Source organism: Telmatherina bonti (genome assembly GCF_933228915.1).
Source record: "Telmatherina bonti genome assembly, chromosome: 13".
In the NCBI taxonomy this organism is placed as follows: Eukaryota; Metazoa; Chordata; class Actinopteri; order Atheriniformes; family Telmatherinidae; genus Telmatherina; species Telmatherina bonti.
The window spans coordinates 2,304,391-2,326,016 of NC_136611.1; the positions used below are offsets into that span (position 1 = coordinate 2,304,391).

At 40.5% G+C, this 21,626-nt stretch overlaps 2 protein-coding genes across 2 annotated transcripts in view; both read left to right on the forward strand.

The window, feature by feature from the left end:
- Window positions 1–3,806: 3,806 nt before the first annotated feature.
- LOC306764134 (GTPase IMAP family member 8-like) lies at window positions 3,807–6,401 on the forward strand (the record flags this gene model as incomplete). The annotated part of the gene is made up of 2 exons (XM_079251175.1): window positions 3,807–5,579; window positions 5,611–6,401. The coding sequence occupies exons 1-2, from the start codon at window positions 3,842–3,844 to the stop codon at window positions 6,399–6,401; spliced, it is 2,529 nt and encodes an 842-aa protein (XP_079107301.1). The 5' UTR covers window positions 3,807–3,841.
- A 10,406-nt stretch (window positions 6,402–16,807) lies between these two features.
- The window catches only part of LOC306764759 (histone-lysine N-methyltransferase EHMT1-like), a 46,543-nt gene continuing 41,724 nt past the window's right edge, over window positions 16,808–21,626 (forward strand). Inside the window, exon 1 of the mRNA XM_079251995.1 lies at window positions 16,808–16,886. The gene's annotated coding sequence lies outside the window, so the exon portion shown is untranslated. The remainder of the gene's footprint in view (window positions 16,887–21,626) is intronic.

The window sequence follows — 21,626 nt, forward strand, 5'->3', positions numbered from 1 at the left end:
GAACAGAGATACATTAGGCAAAATGGCATCCAGAGCCGAATCCAGATATGATTGTTGTTTGGGTTCCAGACAAGTAAAACAATTTGCCCTCGGCATTGAGTCCATAGCTGATCTCAGGCAGGCAGCTCCAGACAGCCGAATCGGGGGTCAATTTCCACCGATTCTAGCAGACATCTTCTCCATGTTGTTGCTGATTCTGCGGACCAGCTCCGGGACCTCAGCCAAACGACCAGTATGGACCAGACTGGTATCCTGCTTACGGTCGAGTCTGGTCAGCGCAAGAGTCTGTGCGCTGCAAGCTCGGGCCATACTGTTGCAGAATTTAGGCAGCCTGCCAGTTGTTGCCAGAATCTCACGGGTCTTCAGGTAGATCAGAACTCCACCAGAGCCAATCAGCAGAATCCCGATCACCAATAATCCAAAGATGTAAACGTCCTCGACGTCCTCGGAGGACAGAACTGCCAGACACATCGGTCTCCACCTGGCCCATGAGTCCTGAACGTGTCCAGCCAGAAGCGTTCCCCCTGGACATGCCCTTCTGCCCGATCTTTGGGTTGAGAAAATTTGATCAATTGCGTTGAGAGACCAGCCGATCAAATCCATGATGTAAATTTGAGTGGAAGTAAAGGGATGTAAAAAGAGGCTCAGAGTCAGACAGGACAAAGTCAAAGGCCAAAGTGGGAGGAGAGGGAGGAAACAGGAGCATTTCCGGCGGTGATGGAAACACCCCGGAGCCAAAGACATCATGTAAAAGCGTGGTGTAGCATAAATATGCCTCTACTAATTATTAATTTATTATCGAATTACCTCGGAGCACCACTCATCATTTTTAATTAACCTAAGATTCAGGAGGATGAGACAACCTGAAATAAACTCAATTCAATAGACACAGTCTCAATTTAAAGGAGTAAATTCTAAGAACAAGCAAACCAGAAATTGTGCATTTAGAAATTATGACAAGAACGGATGAATTGATTACATATTTATGGACAATAATGATAAACACAGTAGGAGAAACCAAACAGTTAAACAGAGGTTATCAATGGAATGGTATAATGGATATGTCTGCATGAGTGCTATCAGATCCTACTTGGACGCGGATCTCCGGAGTTTGGGGTCGAAGCGGGTGGTTGGTTCCCTATTCGGCACGTTTCCAGGGAACTGGATCCTTGGAACGTCAGGAAGAGTAGGTCTATGAAGCTACTCTGGGCTTCTGGGACCGCTCAGCGGAGTTCCAGAGCGGCGTAATGATTTACCAGATTGTCCCAAAAATAGATAGTTCCAGATTTTACGTGTAAAGACGCAGTGGAAAAAGTTGGAGCTATGGTTCTAGTTAATTACTGATCTCGGGAAAAATGACTGGTTACAAATAAACACTTGTTGTACTTTCTCCCGTTTGGAAGAACGGAGAGGTAAAAGGCTTATAACAAAATAAAAACTAAGAAAGAAAGAAAAATAGGGAGCGCGAAAACAGAGGGAAGCAGACAAAGAACTAAAAGAAAAACTGAAAAAGAGGAGTGAACAAAAAGGGAGAAGCTAAAAAGAAAGAGAAGCTGAGGAAGTCAGGCTGCTTGGAAAACATCATCAAGATTATTTAATAGTGTTCATGATTATTATTGGTGTGTGATCAGTTCAAAGAATTAAATCACGTATCAAGATAAAATAATGAAAAAGAAGAAATTCAATCAAAAACAATTAACCAAAGTCATTTAGACTAAGTTAAATTGGTGAGACAAACTTGTAAAATAAGATCAATGAAGTTAAACATCTAAAGTTTCCTTTAATTGGGGAAGAAGTTTGAAGCTCTTTTCCAGTTCCCCCTCAGTCAGGGGAGGAGGCGTTCTGGCGCCATGAAGTCTGGTACTTTGATGAAAGGTGTCATTTTTGACAAAAACCAGCGTTTGGTCAGATGCAACTCTCGGCATCCCCCCAACCTGCAATTATAAATTGCGTTAGATGTTCCACTTAGAAAATCTCCCTTTGTTGATGCAGCTGCATTTTGTAGAGAGGAGGGAGAGTGTAAATCTCTGAGTGTCGTCCTCCTTTGGGTCAAATGGTCACCCTTCTCATCCTGTGTGAACCAGTCTTACTGCAGAGAGAGAGAGATGGGAACTATTGTTTAATACAGTTGGAATGTCTTTTAATCCTGGAAGGCCAAGATCATTACAGTGGTGATAAACTCAGAAGGATGGCCAGTCTCGCTGGCTTCTGTCACAGGTTCTGCCATCAAAGCCGTCCCTCCAGACTTTAGCCGTTAGCTTGCTATTGGTCTCCTTTAAGTCAGAACACCCATTTTCCAAGTCGCTAATCCACTGACTCAGGTTATCAGACACCAGTTCAACAGTTGGAAGACATTGACCATGATCTGGAGCAATGGCTTGAATCTGGTTGAACTTTGCTTCCTGTGAGCTAAGGGAAGCTTTAAAGTCAGTAGCCAGCACTCCACGGTGTTCTTGAAGTAGGCCAAAAATGGCTTCCATTGTAAGAGAGTAGAGAGTAATTTTTGGTGGTTTTTGTACCTTTACTATCCATTTTGATGTTGGCATGAGGGATTATTAAATCTGTCTCTTTCTATCAGACTTTCATGATGGATTTGAATGGGCAAGGAGTTTTAAAGATGAAAAAGTTATCTAAGCCCTTCAAAACTGCGTCTACTCCAATCCTCTTCAAAACGTGAACCCTATGAATTTGATGCAGTTCTGTCCTTTAATGTCATCCATCTGCTGTGTTTGGTGGAGATCAACGATGCAACGAGTCAGTTACGGAAACTTCCTGTTTCAGGACATCAGAACAATATTGGTTATGTGAAGGAGTTTTGTTCTGCAGCATCATGGGAAGGTTTTACATGTGAAGGAGTTCATGTCGATGGGTCACTTACTGTTGTAGGTGGGCAGGGCTTATTAATTACTAAGTTTGATGGGGATTGAATTAAATTTAAGTGAATTTTATTGAGTTATGATGCCACAGTGTCATATGGAAGTTTGCTATGCCACCATGGTCACACCCCACATTGTACAGTGACAGTTTTCACCAGATTTCTTCATAGCATGTTTTCTGCTCAAATGTAGACCTGGTTGCATCCGAAAGGTCAAGGAACTGTATATGCTGTCCTATCTGTAGGGGGCGGAGCTAATCTATAATCCACTGATTGACATACACAAGTGTTCAGGATGCGACTAGTATCATGTCATGTATGACATTTGAAATTCTAATGTTTGATTTGTTCCTTGTGTTGTTTTCACTCTTGGATGGAAGTCGCTTTGGATGAAAGTGTCTGATAAATTGGAAGAGAATAGTGTAGAACTGTTTTGTTTTTCATGAGGAAACCTCAAACTTTGAGTCCTCACCCCTCCTACATGCCTTGTCCTGAGAGAAAGTTTGATAAATTTAATCACATGTCTCCTGAGCATCCTGACCAGTTTGATCAGATGTGATGTCAGTAAAATGCTAAAATTACAACTTTAATACAAGATGGCTGACTTCCTGTTGGTTTGAGGTTGTTGCTCCAAGAGTATTTCTTCTTCATCCTGGCATATCAGTTTTCATAAAGATTAATGACATGCATTGGCAGGGCTGTGAAAATATGACGCTGTCCCTCAATTTTGCCCGACTGTTTGGAGGGCATGTTCAGACCCTCAAACAGGCAAATCATTTAGCATGTAAAGGTCCCGGAAGAGTAAAATTAAACATTTAATTGATTTAATGTGTCAATAACTGTTTCATAAAATCATTTCTCTGTGTTTCAGTATCTTCCTTCAGAGTTGTGCTGTTGGGAAAAAGTGAGGACAAGAAGACCAAACTTGGAAACTTGATCAGTGGAAGACAAAGTTTTCACCAGAAAATGTTTCCAGGCAGACACGGTGTGTCCTGCTGTGGCGAGTGGAAAGGGAAACCAGTGACTGTAGTAAAAACTCCTGATCTGTTCCATCTGCCTGTGGAAGATAAAAGAAGAGAAGTGAAGGAATATGAGAGTCTCTGTCCTCCTGGACCAAACGTCATGCTGCTGTTAGTGAAGCCTTCAGATTTCACTGAAAATGACAGAAAATCACTGAAGTTCATCCTGAGTTTGTTTGGAGAAAACGTCTTTAAATATTCGATGGTCATCATTACGCATGAGGAGGAAATGAAAGTTCCTGTTAACATGCTCCTTCAGGACTGTGGAGGAAGATGCTTCAACATGTCTGCAGATGATCGTGAATCACTGATGGAGAAGATTGAAGAAACAGCAGGTGAACATATTACACTCTCCCTGCAGGAAAAGCAGAAGAAACCAGCATTAAACCTGGTTGTGTTCGGGAGGAGAGGAGCAGGAAAGACTTCAGTTGTCAAGGCCATCTTTGGTCAGACGGAGCCTCGTTCAGTCTCCAGCTCATCAGAGTGTGTTAAACATCAGGGGGAGGTGTGTGGACGTTGGCTTTCCCTGGTGGAGATGCCGGCCTTGAATGGAAAACCTCTGGAGGCAGTGATGGAGGAATCATTCAGGTGTGTCTCCCTCTGTGATCCTGAAGGGGTCCACGCCTTCATCTTGGTCTTACCTGTGGGTCCCATCACTGATGAAGACAAGATGGAGTTACAGACCATCCAGAACACATTCAGCTCTCCAGTCAATGACTTCCTCATGCTTCTTCTCACTGTGGAGTTGGATCCTGCAGCTCCAGATGTTGATAACTTCATCAGAGAGTCCAGAGACATCCAGGAGCTCCGTCAGCGCTGTGGAGGAAGATCTGTCGTTCTTAACGTCAAAGATCCGTGGCAGGTTACGGAGGTGTTGCAATCAGTAGAAAAGATCAGAGCTGAGAAAGCGGAAGGTTTCAGTAAGGACACATTCACCAGGGCGCAGATGGAGATGGTCACAAGACTAAAAACTGAACTGGAAGGTGTGAAACAGAGGAATGAGATGGGAACCGGGGAGAAAAATCAGAGCAATGATTGCCTCAGGATGGTGCTGGTTGGACGGACTGGCAGCGGGAAGAGCGCAACTGGAAACACCATTTTAGGTAAAGAAGATTTTACATCTAAAGCCAGCGGAAAGTCAGTGACGAAGTTTTGTAAGAAAGCAGCAGGAGAGTTTGATGGTCGTCCTGTTGTTGTTGTCGACACTCCTGGCTTGTTTGACACGTCTCTGTCCAACAAAGTTGTTCAGGAGGAGCTGGTGAACTGCATCAGCATGTTGTCTCCTGGACCTCATGTGATCCTGCTGGTCCTGCAGATCGGTCGATTTACTGAAGAAGAACAAAACTCGGTGGAGATCATCAAGAAATACTTTGGTAAAAATTCTGAAGATTACATCATCATCATATTTACCAGAGGAGATGATCTTAAAAAGCGGACAATTGAGAATTTCATAGAAGAGTCTGAAGACTTTGTGAAGAAGCTGATAGCAGATGTTGGAGGACGTTATCAGGTCTTCAACAACAACGATCAGACTGATCGCTCTCAAGTCAGAGAACTGATGACAAAGTGCAGAAAAATGCAGGAGAAAAATGCTGGAAGCTGCTACACGACCGAGATGTTCCAAGAGGCCGAGGCCGCCATTCAGAAGGAAGTGGAGAAGATCCTGAAGGAGAAGGAAGAGGAGGGAGGAGGAACTTAAAAGAAAGCATGAGGAAGAAATGGAAACCCTGATGAAAAGATTAGAAAAAGAGAGAACACAAAGTAAGAAGGAGCGGAGACAGAGAGAGAAACTACTGGAAGAAATGAAAGAAAGAATAGAAAATGAACGTTGTGAGAGAAAGAGAGAACAGGAGAAGAGAGAAGAAGAAGACAGAGATAGGAAACAGAAATACGAAGCTGAACGTCAGGAGTGGGAGGAAAAACTGAGAGGAACATTAGAGCAGAACAGAGAAGAGATGAGAAAACAGCGAGAGAAATGGGAAGACGACCAAAGACAGTCACGGGATAAACGATATCGAGAAGAAGAACAGAGACAAAAGGAGGAGCAGGAAAAACTTCGAAAGCTTCAGGAATCATACGAACAGGAAAGAACAAAATATGAAAACCAAAGAAGAGAAGAAGACCGTCTGAGACGAGAACAAGAGGAGGAAGAGCGGAAACAGCTGGAGGAACGATATAAGAGAAAACTGGAGGACATGAAGAAGAAATATGAGGACGATGCCAGAAAACACGCTGAAGAATTCAACGAGTTCAGACTGAAATACACCAAAGATTTTACAGCTCTGGTGGAGAAACACATGGAGGAACTACAGGAAGCAAAGCAAAGACATGAGGCACAACTGGAAAAGACAGAAGAGATCTATAAGAAAGAAAGTGAACTGTTCCAAAACCTGTCAAGTCACAAAGAAAAGAGTCTGAAAGAGGAGATGGAGACAATAAAGAAAAAGCACGAAGAAGAAATAAATAAACTGAAAAAGGAGTACAAGGAGAAATGTATGATCCTGTGATCCGTTGTTCCGGTTCCTGATGTCTAAACGTTCCTGAAACATCATTTACCAGCTCCGTTCCTGTCTTCTCTCCTCTTACCTGAAACTGTCTGCGCATGCTGGTTTCTCCGTCTGCAGGACATTTTATGGCTCAGAACTGCTAGAAACTAACGCAGCGTTTGTTATGTCATGTTATTGTTAGAATGGATGTGTACTCCAAGTGCTAAATATAACCAGTTTTATGTCGGAGCAAATCACAGCATCTACGTGTTCTATTAAGATGGTGGACACGCAACGATACCCAGAATGAAATGTTCATTTTTGTTTCTTTGTACAGTTTGGACTCATTATAGATGCCTTCAGTTGTTAGTTTGTTAGGTGTTCTTTATATGTTCAGTTTATCTTTACATGAACATTCAGCTCCAGCTGATTGTATGACAATAAATTTCTTCACTTTTAAACACAAGTTTTGGTGTCATGGGGATCATTTCTTCCACTGGATCATGATCCAGTCAGACGTTCTACATGAATCCTAGAAAACGTATTCTGATTATGACATTTGTTTACACAAACACTGACTACTTCTTTATTTTTGTAATGGTATATTACGAATACTGTCCAATACTGTCCTTCGCTTATCTGGGATGGGGTCATGTGGGGGCAACACCCTTAGCAGGGAAACCCAGACTTCCCCAGATACGTCTTGGAGCCCCCAAGGTGTTGGTGTAGGGTACACCCTCCTGGGTTTTCTATGTGATCTTCTTCCACCAGACCAAAGGTCCACCATCCCCATGCGTGCCCCTTTTGGAACTAATCACACCATACAACTCTGTGGACATGTACATGGACATCCAGGCTTTCTGACATTCTTGGGTTGTTATAAACATGCGCTAATGACATAAAAATAAATTACGAAAATCATCTATTAAATTTGAGTAAAAGTGCTTCGAGACGACATTGTCAACTTTGAGAATCTTCGTTGTATAAATAAAGCTGAACTGAAATGGATGCAGGCACACAACACTTCAGAAGTTTTATTTGACCATCATACAACACTCATCTGTCATGATTTGGGTTTTTCTGTGCTTTGTTTTTAGGCTTCCTGTTTTATTTTGTAGTTTTTCCTGTCTTGGTTCTTGGTTAGCTTCTTAGATTTCCTGTTCATTGATTTGGTTCACCTGGGTTCATTTAGTTCATTTGTTTCACCTGTTTCTCGTTCGGTTTTTCCTGTGTATTTATACCACTCATGTTCACTCATTGTTTGCTGGATCATTTTGTACCTCAGTTCAGTTTGTCTGTTCTGAGTTCCCTGGGTTCCTCTGAGGAAAATAAATAGTTCTGAGTTCTGCATACCGGCCTCCCTCATCTCTGCAATTGGGTCCACACCACATCTCCACTGTTTTCGTGACATCATCGGGTGTTCTCAATTCAGGGTCTGAACACTTCCAAGTGCGCAAACTGCGTATGCTACGAAGTGTTCTACATGGTCTGCACACACCGAAGTGCCTTCCTGCCAGTAAAATGAGACGGCCTCTCTAGTGGACGAGAATTACCCGTAGTGCTCCAGTCCTCCGTTGCCTAGCAACTACATATGCCAAGTTTATCTACTTATTGATCCCATTCTTCCACAAAAAGACACAAAAATAGTTTTTAAATGACAGAAAATGGTGCCAGTAATTTAACTGATTTATTTTAATTCTCCTTTGTGTGTAACTGACCAACATGAGGCGGTTTAGACAAGCTCTCCTCTGGCTGACAGCTCATCCTGTCAATCTGACGTTAACTTCAGTGGAAAATAATCCTTGTTAGACACATATACAGTCGTCCTCATATGTGTTCATACCCTCCCATTGAAGGAGGAAACAGCTGCCTGGGAAATAAGATGAAACGGACTAAAGTCATAATCAATAAAAGTTTTTTTGAAAACCATGAAATTATTTTCTAAGTCTGGTTCAATAGAAATATTTTAAATTAATATTTTTTAAAATCCATTGTTTCCACTCCAGTCAGGTGTTTTCTGTTCCTCTCAGTCAGACTTCTGCACCTGTTGACGGGTATTTTGTCCCACTGTTCAACAGAAAAATGCTCTAATTTGTCCTGGAGTGATTTGTGTGTTTTTTTCTTCAACTGAATTAAATGACAAAACAGTGTCTTATATCACTGGATTATAATTTAGCCCATGTTTAATTATTGTTCCTTGTTCCAGTCTCCAGTTATCTGAGTGACTGGAATAAATTCAGCCTTTTCTTTAATGAAAGGGGACGAAGACATGTGAGGACGACTGGAATGAAATTCATTAGTGGTTATTGGACACAAATATGTATGTGTATATTGTTGAAAGGCCGACCAGGAGATTGTGTCAGGAGCTTCCCCTCTGACCTTCTGATCCTAGAAAAGCTACTCAGAAATCATATATTCACTGCAGATTCACATATTTTTACATGATTATCACAAGCTTTAATACTATGTATTTTGTTTGTAACGCAGTAGTTGATTAGTTTTATTATAACCCTGTTTAGTAACTTTTATAACTTTATAAATTCATGTTTTTAGATTGTGGAGCAGTGGTGAGAGCGGGACCCCCCTCCCTCTCTCCAACACAGGCCCTGTACGCAGCTGTGGGAGGAGGCGAAAGAAAGTTCCCTTAGTAGATGACCTTGGATGGCAGAGTGGAGAGGATAACATGGAGATGTTATATGCTGTTTGTAATACAATAGTTTAATTAACTGTAGTAAACTTTTATAAATCTTTAGTTTTTAGTAGTAGTCATTTTTGTGAAAGTATATTTACCATATAAAGGATTATAGAGTAATATAATAGACGGTGTGTTTAAAGAGTTAGTAGGTGAGAATTCATCCCTATCCACCCCTCCCCTCTGCAGCACTCTTACTTTAAGATAAGAAGCTACATCGAGACTTGACATGTTTTATGAAGTTTCAAATGCCTAACACCATAACAGGGACTCTCTCTCAGGCTGAAACAGATTCCCATTGTTCTGAACAAAGACTATGAATTTCGTAACGTCGGACACCTGGCAGGAACTCTCCTAACTTCTCAGCTGTGGCCTGAAGAAGGCGAGGAAGGAAGACGCTTATCTTATCGCAGGAACTTGGTCGCTGGGCAACTCTGCATCACCCGGTCCAGAAGATGTCTTAGCTCATTAAAAAAAGTTTCTTTGTGTGACTCTCTCTCTTCCGCTCTATCTGAAAAACGTATCGTCCCCGGAAGGTGGAGTTTTTTGTGTGAAATCAAATCATATTACAGGATCTCTCATAACCGGGATGTATGTTACTAGAAGGTGGAGTTTAGATTTTTTATTATCAGAATACTAGACAAAGAACCGAAGAAGAAGGCTTTGCAGCTTCGCTGCAGCCGGAAGACGGGGCTTTTGCAGCTCTGCTGCGGCCCCAACGCATCACTTTGAAGAAATTGGACCGAATTGGAAACGACCGTGGAGAACTTATTGTGTGGGATCCGTAACTCTTTGGAGATTTTAGCCCTGCAGGAAAGATAGTTCTTTTCGGACGGAAAGAGTGGTCTTTCTGAAAAGGTAGATAGGATTTTAGCAAAAAAATACTCTTGGGATTTAGTCCTGCAGAAAAGGTGGTTCTTTCTGGAGAGAAAGAGCATTTTTTTCTGAAAAGGAAGATATAATAATATTGAAAAAAAAAATGAAATTTTTTTTTGAGATTTAGACCTGCCAAGAAACAGAATTCTTCAAAAAGAGGGATTGTCTTTCTTGAAGAGGAAGTTTAGAATTTTATAGAAGAAACCCTTTTGGGATTCAGCCCTGCCAAAAGGAGATTTTTTTCTGAAAATGAAAATTATTCTCTCTTGTAGAGGAAGATAGCATATAGGGAAAAAAGAAAAAAAAAAACTTTTGGGAATTTTAGCCCTTCGTGAGGATAAATATTTTTTTCTGAAAAGAGAAAACAGTTTTTCCTTAAAAGGAAGAATAGACTAACAAAAAAAATATTCTCATCTGAGACATATCCTACACTGGGTTTGTGACTCTATGGACACTATTCTGAATAAAGAAATATAACATTTTAGCATTTTTCTCTGAATGAGGAAGATATTTCCTTACAGATAAATTGAACAAAATTTAGTATGGGTTAAACCCAAAGGGGAATTTTCTTTATTATTCTTTGTATTAATCTCATTGTTATAACCTGAAAAACTTCAATAAAAGGGGTAAGAGTTAAGATATATCCTTAACCTCCCAACAAAAAGTTAGCTTCTTCATTCTTCCAGTTTAAGGACAAGAAAGCAGGAAGGAGTCCTCAAACTCTTCAGGTAAGCCCCTTTACCCAGACGCCAGCAGAGGCATAAGGTCTTCAACTATTATGCTGTTCTTATAACCTTCCGACCCCTGGCAGCGAAAAACTAGACTAAGCTCGGAGGGTACAAAGAACTGTTTAGTTAGGCTAATAGTTGGGACCTTTTTGTAGGGGATCAGTGTGAGAGACTATCCCTGGGGGGTCAGGGTGAGAGTCTGCCCCCCCACCCCCTAACGAGTAAGAGATAGGCTCCGGCAATATTCTCTGAAGGGTTTTATGAAAATAACTCGTAAGAAATTAGCCTCAGTAACAGTTTCTTATTAGGGTCTGGTAATATCATATAAAATAACTGGTGGGAAACTAACGTCAGCAACAGTTTCTTATTGGATATTAAAAAGAATTCAAAGAACTAGTCTTAGGGATAGTTCTAGAGAGTTCGAACCTCATATCCAGATTCTCACTGGTTATAAAAAATATTAAAAGAGAAACCCCTCGACCGGAGTCTCACTGGTCAAAGAAAAGAGCAGAGAGAGGAACTCGAGAGGGAATTGTTTTGCAGTTACATCTCCTGCGAGGGTTCAATAATATACATAATAAATAAGTAAACAGTCTGGCTGTTGTGGTACCTACACCGGTGCTCATTCTTTTCTATCAGGAACACAATGAATTCTGGGATAGGAGAGGGCGCTTAGGATACATCTCTTGTATTCTTCGTTTTAAGCTAATCTGGAGCCAAACGAAGGGCGGACTGGGAGGAGCCCAGTCAGCTGTATGCAGACGACATAGAACACTTTGTTGCCTATGAAGTCTGCATACTTGGAAGTGTGCCGGAGTGAGCTGACGAACTTTGTGCAGGCTCTAGGAAAAGACTGTTACAAACCTTCATAAATTTATATACAAGTATTCTGAAACCAAAAAGACTTAAAGAAATAAACGAAAGAAGACTCTTGTGCAAGATCTGTTCTTCCTCTACTTGACTTTTGCCTTAACAACATCGCAGGAAAGAGTGAGATCAAACATCTCGGCCTTAGAATATCAAGGAACTGGAAAGAAAGAGAAAACATGAATATTTCTATTAGACTGTCATCTGTCCTTAAAATCGTTAAATCACTACCAGCAAGTTTGTTGACTTTTGCAGAATTACCTTTCTTAACTTTGCCAATCATGGCAGGAGCTAACGTCGACCATGGCTCCTTGCTAGCCGTCTTACAGCAAGCTTGTGACGCTGAGGATACTGAATGGATGGAACAACAAGCTATTGAAGACGACTGTCTGAACCAGCAGAATAACCTATTACTGGATAGACAATATACCCCACTCAAAAGCCCAAAATCAAAGAAATCCAAGACCTCTGAACCAGAACATGAAGTCGCCAACATAATGCTCCTCAATGTCATTCGTAGCCTTTCTCAAAAATTTGATATCCAAGGCAACTGCAGCCAAGCCTTTGAATGGCAACTGAAGGAGAACACCGATGCCGTTGTTAAGATAAAAGAATTGGTTGATGATCGGTTGGTTCACTTCTGCCTTGAAAGGAATCATTGAAGATGTGAACAAACTGAAGACGCAAATAACTGTGCTCCAAAAAGAACAGTGAGCTTCACGAACGATGCTTGGACCACGCAAGATATAAGCGTAAGTGGTCACTACGACTTAACAGTGTTCCTTAAAAAGGGTGAAAATACAAGAGAAGAAGAGATCAAGATTTTAGCAGAAGTCATTCCCTTGTCAACCCAGCAACTCCAAAACACGGTGGATACTGTGCACAGGTTAGGCCAGAAGACCAGAGCCGAAAGACCCAGACAGATCATCATACAGTTCAGGATGAGAACTGTTCGTGATCAAGTATGGAAAATGTCCAAGAACGCCAGCATTTGCACCAACTTAAAAATTTGTTTTAGGGAAGATCTATGCAAGGAAGACAGGGAAGTACACGCTCGACTTTGGCTGAAGGTGGAGGAAGCGAGGAAGAAGGGACTTAAAGCCTTCGTTCGTGACGGCTGCGCATTCATCGACGGTCCACGGGTGACAAAGTGATTTTCAGTTTTTCATCCTGATCATAGTTTCTTATTGATATTATAAACGTCTCATGTTTCATATGATTCACTTTTGTCTTTATGCAACAGAGTAACTCGTTTAGAAGTTAAGATCTTAACTATTGTCAGATGTAATCTTCAGGTAATAGTTTTTCAAATATTTATACTATATTATTTTATGTTTATTACTACCTGAGGATGTTTTTTTTGTTCAGTGTTTGGTGGTTCTAATTTCTTTCTGAAGGTCATCTTTAAATCTAAACCTGCACTAATTTAGTTACACTTACTCAGGATACTGATGACATTTTCTTTAAACGTTAGAGGCTTAAAGAACAGCACAAAGCACTTTTTATTTTCTGTAAGAACAACCAAGAATCAATTGTTTTATTTTTCAAGAGACACACTCAACTAGCAGTGATGTTAATCTTTGGAGATCCCAGTGGGGCTGCAGCAGTGACTTACTTTTTTCGCATGGAACTGCACACTCAGCAGGTGTTGCTTTTTTTTTTTTTTTTTTTTTTTTTTTTTTTTTTTAAATCAGCTTGAAGGCAAGATTCTTGATCACATGTGTGGCACTTAAGGGCATTGGCTTATGGTTGTTGTTGAACTCATTGATTGTAATTATATTCTGGTAAACATCTATGGTTATAATAACCAAATAAGAAGAGATAAATGCACAACTTCAATATATTTATTGATGGCTGTAAGTTTAGATTCTTTACAGATAAGGTCATAGTAGCCGGTGATTTTAATGTGGTCCCAGACGAATGGCAGGATAGATTTCCAGCGCAGCTAAATACCCATCATTTCAGCCCTCTCATCTCCAATTTCTCTAAATCCCTTGATCTTGTTGACATATGGCTTAAAAAAAAAAAAACCCTGACAAATTACAAAATACCTGGAGTAACAATACAGATTATCTCAAGCGCTCTAGATTAGATTATTGGCTGATATCAAGTAACTTGGTGGAAGTTTCATCGAGCTGTGAGATTTGTCCCTCTCCTCTTACTGATGACACAGCACTACTGTTAAAAAAATAGACATATGATTCCTAAAGTAATTGATCAAATCAAGATTTTTCTAGAGCTTCCGGTCTAACCCTAAACCTCCAAAAATGTGAAATCCTGGCTGTCCACAATAAGCAGCCTTAACAACATCACAGGAAAGAGTGAGATCAAGCATCTCGGCCTCAGAATATCAAGGAACTGGAAAGAAACAGTCTAGTAGAAACATGAATATTTCTACTAGACTGTCATCTGTCCTTAAATCGTTAAATCACTGGGTCACACGAGATTTATCCCTTTCAGGCCGCATTCTTCTGTCCAAAGCTGAAGGGATTTCAAGGCTCATTTATCAGTCTCATTCTCTGTAATGTCATCTAGAGTAATAAAATCAGCTAATTCTGTTTTCAAATTCATTTGGAAAAACAAAACTCACTATTTACGTAAATCTCAACGGGTCAGGACTATGAAAATGGGGGATTGAGAGCCATGGAATCTGTAATAGCAGCTCTTAGAATCAAGCGGCTGAAGGAGTGCATCTCTCAGTCTCAGTATGGTACCACATTCCAAACAAACTCTTCAGATTGGTGGCATTAATCCCTTCCTTCGATGTGATTTTGAGGTGTCCAAAATTGCTATGAAGTTGTCAAACTTCCACAAAACAGGTTTTACAGTATGCAAAAACGCTGTTTACCCAAAACGTCTCCCCACATAAATATTTATTATGGAACAATAGGGTTATCACCATGAACAGAAAATCTGTTTTCAGATATGACTGGTGTGAAAAAGGGTATATTTTTGCCCATGAAATACTCAACTCAAAAGGTCACATATTATGTTTAAATGACTTTATGGCCAAACACAACATTAGCATTTCAAAAAAGAAGCATGACAAATTCTGTAAAGCTATTCTGGCCCCTTTATTACGCTTTCTTTGAGAGCGCTTTGCCTTTTCACCTGAATCCTCCTCCTCTGCCTGCAATAATAATTGGTGATGTCAACCTATTAGATAGAAAATGTGATCATAAATTGATTAGTTTGGCCTTTAAACAAAAGCTTTTTGGAGACTTAAACTCTTGCTCCACGAAAGATAACATTGATGGCTCTTGAAGGAAAAGGGCATTTTCAGTCTAAATCACATCCAATCCTGCCAAAAATCAAAGAAACTCATTTTAAAATAATTTCAGCAATATACCCTGTTAATACTTTCCTGTTTTAAAGATTTACATTTGAAGTAGATCCCTGTACCTTTTGTTTTTCCAAGGCTAAAACAATTCACAACATTTTTTATGAATGGGGTTGAACTCTGGTTCCCAACATGCCAGGCAGAATGACCTTCCTCTAGGCCAACAGGGCAGGCAGCAAGATCTTCAAGAAGACAGAAAATCCACAACTCACTGTTGGTGGTCCTCCAGAACAGAAATCCAGTCACCACTGAGGAGCAGGTTCCAAGGGCTAGACAAGAAGCAGTAGTCTGGGGCAGATCAGGTCGGTAACAGGCAGGCAAATCGAATAGGAGAGCTGGAAGGTCAGGCATGAGAGCTATCGCTATCTGGCAGTGAGTGAATGGTGGATGCTGCATATATACGCAGGCTGAACTGATGGGGATGATGAACAAGTGGCAGTGGCAGGTGAGTGCAGTAAACTTGATTAGGGGTGTGGCAAGCAGCAATGCTGGAGGAAGCAGGGCTGATTGTGACAATCCCTTTGTTTACCCATAAGGATATTATTTACTTTATGGATAACCTGGACACAAGCAATTTAGATGTTGTTAATCTCATAATCATACTGGGTAAATATCATAGTCATATCTGTAAATGGAAAAAATGCATTCCATCATTTACTGGGTTTATGAATGGCTTCACCTGTTACTTTAAATCGCTTCAATGTCTGGTCCACAAGAACCTAAAAGCTAAAAAAAATCATACTTGTCCTTGCTGTTTTAATATGCCTTGTAAGTTGTGCTATCCTGTTTTTCATTACTTTATCTTTGCCTCTTGTTTTTGTTCTTTGTTTTTTATCAGAATGTACCGTTTCACACAGCTATCTACCACTAATAGTGTCACTTTGTTTATTGTTGTCTGTTTGTACCCTGACTTGTTGTACAATTTGTAATAGTTAAATAAATCATTTTTAAAAAGCAAAAAAGGAGCTAAACTAAAAAAAAAAAGATGAAGTTCCGGTTATGAGGGGGCTGAAAGCATAGACATCATATATACATAGACGCCGCATTGTATCATACGAGCTGACGTCTCATCGCGCCGCCATCTTGGATGGGTCTCCATGCGCCTCCAATGCATTTATTTGTAAGGTGTAGGACCAACCACGACAAGAACTCCACGGATTTTTACCTGTTTTTCCTCACAGTTTGGTTTGTTACAAAGGGCAGAGATATTGTTATGATACAGATCACTGTAAAACATTAAAAAACAACGTGCTTTTAAGTTAAAATATTTTGATAAGTCCAATAGTTAGGGATCACTAGCTATCTAACTATCCCTTAGTTATGCTGCGATAGGTTTAGACTGCTGAGGGAAATTTCCTGGTACACAATGGCTGCTAACTTTCCAAAAACCTTGGAGTAAGATTTAATGAAGACAATCCAAATTTTGCTGTATACAGAACAGCAAGACATTAGACCCAGGATGTTTCATTTTATGTAGTTTTAATAATAAAATATAGCACTCAGAAGTAACACTACATTTTATATATATATATATATATATATATATATATATATATATATATATATATATATATATATATATATATAATAATTCTAACAATTCACCTGCATTCAGGAGATTATTCACTGTGTTAATATCATTTATCAACCAATTATGTAGAAAAGTGTTGGGGTTTTTTTTTTTTAAAATAGTGTGTAATATATACGCGTTGTTCCACAAAAGAGTTTTGTGGGGAAACTACGTTGACGCTGCAGCAAAACTCGACAGCGGAGACCCATCCAATATGGCGGCGACGCTGGTTCACTCTCCAGCGCTCAATGAGGCGTCTACGTAATAAAAATAAAATTAATGTCAGTGGGGCTGAAAGCGCGACGCAGGTCACGTGGTGGCGCGGTGAGCGGAAGTAGACACCATCTTGCTGCACCAACCCTTCTGGACGCAACACCGCTGCAGCTGAAACTGCTGCTACAACTTTTCTGCTGAGACTTCGCTTTAACTTTCGGTGATGTTTAAATTCTGTTTTCTCTTTCTGAATGTCTGGCTGAGTTTCCTGCGCTGAATGTTGTGTTTTCAGGCAGAGTTTAGAGCTTTAAAGTCGCATCTTTTCAGCTTTTATGTGATGAATTAGCACGTTTATAGTCGCATTGTGTCTGCGTGCTAATAAACAAGTTAACCGGTCGGGACTTAAAACATGACCCTGGAAATGTTTTTATTTATGTTTAAGTCTGCAGGGGTGGTTTTATCCGACTGGAGGGAAACTCTTTGAAAATATCAGGAAACTATGATTCAGTTGCAGAAGTTGCAGCTTCGGGTTGTGAATGAAAACAAAGATGGCAGCTTTCTGCTGCATTCCGGCTCTTTCCAGGATAAAGTCAGAACAACTCGAGGAAAGAGTCGCAGATGGATGCTGCCTGGGTGGTGCGTGATGTTAGAGACACGAGGAGGAAAGTTAGGACATAAAAACCTCCAAGATGTGATTTCTGTGCTTTACTGCTTGTTGTATGAACACAGAGTTGCATGTGCTGCTGAGAGATGAGGTTTGTTAGGGTACTGGTCAGAGTTTAGTGTTTTTATTTATATCACAGCTAGAGGAAGGAAATGGGTGATTTTCATGTTCAGAAACAGGTGGTTTCACATTTAACTCCTTTATGGTCCATCGCATGGTCCCTGTTCAGGACCAGAGGCTCCAGATCATCTTAGTTCAGATTCCACATTCAGCAGCCTGATCTCCTGTAGGCCAGACCAGTAAAATAACTTTATAACATGTAAATAATGAAAACTCTTCAGTCTTTCCTTTGGTTTTAGCACCAAGAAGCTAAAGTGCATGATCAAGATTCATCTGTTCTCTGTCTGATCCGGATCACTGGACCATGTTCAGGCCATGGTCCAGAAGTCCGAAACACTGTAATGAGTGGTCCCTGCCACTAGGGGGCGACTACATCAGTGTTAGCTACATACGAGACAGATCAGATGTCAATATAAAAAAGGCTAATTTTATTTATTTATTTACATTTTTTGGAAGAAAAAAAATCAATAATGAAAATAAAATTCATAAAATTACAATGAAAAAACAAATGAGTGAAACATTAGATTTAGAATCATTGGTAGGTACCAGAAATTATTTTGTTATAAGCTGTTTTTTACACAACGTTTTTCCCGCCAATTTATATAATAACAGAGTGATGACCATTAATAGGAAGCTCGTATTTAAACAGAATTAGTGTGAGAGAGGAGTTGTCTTTGTAATAAACTTTTTGCATATAAATGGAAATACTTCAACATTTTTCCACTATATTTTTTATTTTACTAGAATAGAATTTATTATGGTGACCAAATCATTCCTGAACCCCTTGCTTTAGCTTGTTACATCCTCCACAAGAAGCCAGAACTTTGTTCGTGTTCTTGAATATGTAACGGATACAACCTTGTTGTCTATGCAGATATGGAGATATGTAGAAGCAGAAATAAATCCAATCTGTTATTTCTGTAAATGTTTCCCTGGAATCTACAGGAAACGTGTTCAGATAAATAAGCTCCTCCAACCTGCAACATGTTTAAAGTTTAACTGGTGTATTTAATTTCCATATGGAGAAAGTCTGGTACAGACCCGTTGCTGGTCCTGGTATCTTCTAGGTCTGGTCCAGAATCGTTCCTGCTCTCCTCGTTTGCATAAACCAAAAGGTCTCCAAATGCTGCCTTCAGAGGCAATAAGGAAATATCAGGGACGATGATAGATGGACGTAGCCACCGGCGGTAAAAAAGTGAAGCCTATATGGAAGTGCATAAAACTGCAGTACCCCCTTCATCCACTAGGGACTGCAAAACAGAGCAAATCCCCATAGACTCCCATGTTAAAAAGACCAACTTCACAGCAGAAATAAACATGTTCACAGCAGAAATAAACATGTTTACAGCAGAAATAAACATGTTTACAGCAGAAATAAACATGTCAGAGTATGAAGGTCAGGTTTACCTTCATGACAACTGTGGGGGGGAGTGAATTTTTTTTCTAACTCGCCCTTTTAAAAGTAATTTAATCTTGAAATTCGACATATTTAGGGGCGTGTCCTTTTGATTGACAGGTACCCAATCTGCCGCTTCAAGTCAGAAGAACGTAGAACAACCGCAGTTTTTAGCCAGTTAACAACATGACTTAGCTTCAGCCCGCTTACCTCCGTTAGCTGGTTAGCTCTTAGCTACAGAAAGCTCAGAGTTCGCTCGATGTCAATCATCCACCATGATGCTCACAGCCCCCCTCTCAGTCCCACCTCTTTGCCCATATTTGTATTTTCCAGGCGAGACGACACGCATGCCCCTGCCAAGATGGTGATGGTAGGAACCGCCCACCGAGCTTCAATTCAGCTCTTCAGAAACCTACGGGTGACGTCACGGAGGCTCTGCCCATCTCTTTATATGCAGTTTATGGCTGTGGGTCAAGTGCAGGTGTGCCCTGTGATATTGTGACAACCATTCATTGCAATTATTATTATAATAATGGAAAAATAATGTTTTTTAATCTACCATATTACTGCCTAGCTTGCATTTAATTAATAGTATCGGGGCAACCTATCAAAAATAACATAGCAAAAGAAAAATAAATCTTAGAGAAATCACTATTTGGCTGATCACGTAGATGTGCAGATGGGAATTATATGACAGTGAAACATTCAACCTGAAAGCAAAATGAGAGGGAAAAATGGAGCACTTTCTTGTTCAGAGCAAACCATCCGTGCCGACTCGGAGATGGGTGACAATCCTCCGCAACGTATTCTCATTACTGCTTCGTATTATATCTATGAAAAACTATGCTCAAAGTTACGTAGGATTTGCTACGTATTTCTAGCTATCAGTGCGCTTGCGCAAGGAGAGCAACCAGTGCGCCTGCACACAGCAAATGAACGCCATGATTGTAGTTTTTCTAAGTTTCACACCCACTCTTAAGCTAGGGTTTGGAAAACACGTATATGCTTCATGAATCCAATACCGAATAAAGCCGAACTAGTGGGTATCCAACGTATAAATGATATGTATTGATAAAGCCAAATATGATGGCTTATTTGAGATATATAAACAGTTATAACATTAAGTGGATGTGGCCTGGTCAATCTTCCACAATTTCATTGGAAATAGGTTCGTATTATGACGCTTTTTCTTCATATTTCAAATGTAAGTGACAGCCGAACTAGTATTTATTCCATTTGTATGGACATTTATTTTTAAAGACAAATATTCATGTATCATTATCCCATACGACTGATTAAATGTAATTAAGATAAAGAGAGAGAAAAGGGTCTTATTTTCTCCCAGATTTGGAAAACTGGCCCCATAAGACAGCTGTGATTGGACTGCAGTGGTCATGTGGTGCGGACAGTAGGGTACTTTATACGTTCATATCAAGCTGTGCTGTTAAACAAAACTTTACAGTTTGTTTTATTTTAAACATCTAGCAATGCAGCCGATACCGAAGAGCTTAAAAGCTTTACAGTCATAATCAGCGAGACACGATGCATTTTACTCAGACTTCAACGGGTTTAATGCTCCTCGTGGGGACAGAACCATCGACTGAAACGTCACGTGATGAAAGCGCCTGCTCAGGATTATGTTGGAAACATACGAATGTCTGTATGTTACTTTTCGTATGACATTATACGAATGATTTGTGAGAGAAGCCTGTCCTCCGAAAGAAAAGAGAAAGAAGACTGTCAGCAGACAGTACCAAGACAGTTACCTGTCTAATGGCTTCTGTTGGACTAGGGATGTTAATGCCCCTCCGTCCGAGTGCGCCCTCTGTCAGGAGAAGTTAGCTAATGCTAACATGATTCCAAACAAGTTGAAAAGGCACATGGAAACATCCCTCCCATGTTGGGAGAAACCTGGTCTACTTCGAAAGAGAACGGGATCTGAACCAAAGGCAGCAAGACCGTTTGTTGGATTGCGTGAAAGTCTCTAAAAAGGCTGTGGAGGCTAGTTACATGCTAGCAGAGCTTATCGCAAAGCAAAAGAAACCTCACACAATAGCGGAGACACTCATTCTCCCCGCTTGCAAAATAATCACAGGTGTCATGCTAGGTCCAGATGCAACAAACAAGCTATCCAAAGTGCTGTCATCTGACAATGTAATCAAAAGAAGAATGGACGAAATGTCAGAAAACACTGAGCAACATTTGGCGGAGAAACGGCGGGTGTGCGGAAGATTTGCCCTCCAAATAGGCGAGTCTACTGACATCAGTGGTGCTGCCCAACTCCTGGCTAACGTCAGATATGTTGATGGGGACTCGGTCAAAGAGACTTTTTTTCTTCTGTAAAGAAATGGAAAGGCATACAACGGGAGAAGGAATATTCAGGGTAACTAATGACGATTTAAAGAAGAACATTCTGACCTGGAATATGTGGGTCAGTCTTTGCACAGATGGCGCAGCATGCATGACAAGGAGAGTCAGGATTTATTGCGAAAGTGACACCACAGAACCCACATATTGTGACAAACCACTGCATTTTGCATCGAGAAGCATTAGTTGCCAAAAGCATGCCCCCAGAGTTGACAGAGGTGCTGGATCAGGCCGTGCAAATGGTGAATTACATCAAATCAAGGCCTCTGAAATCTTGCATCTTCTCCCAGCTGCGCGCCAAGATGGTAGCCGACTACGAAAGCCTGATCGTCCACACAGAGGTGCATTGGTTGTCGTGAGGTAAAGTCCTGACTCGTCTTTATGAGCTTTGGGAAGAGCTTTTGGAAGTTTCA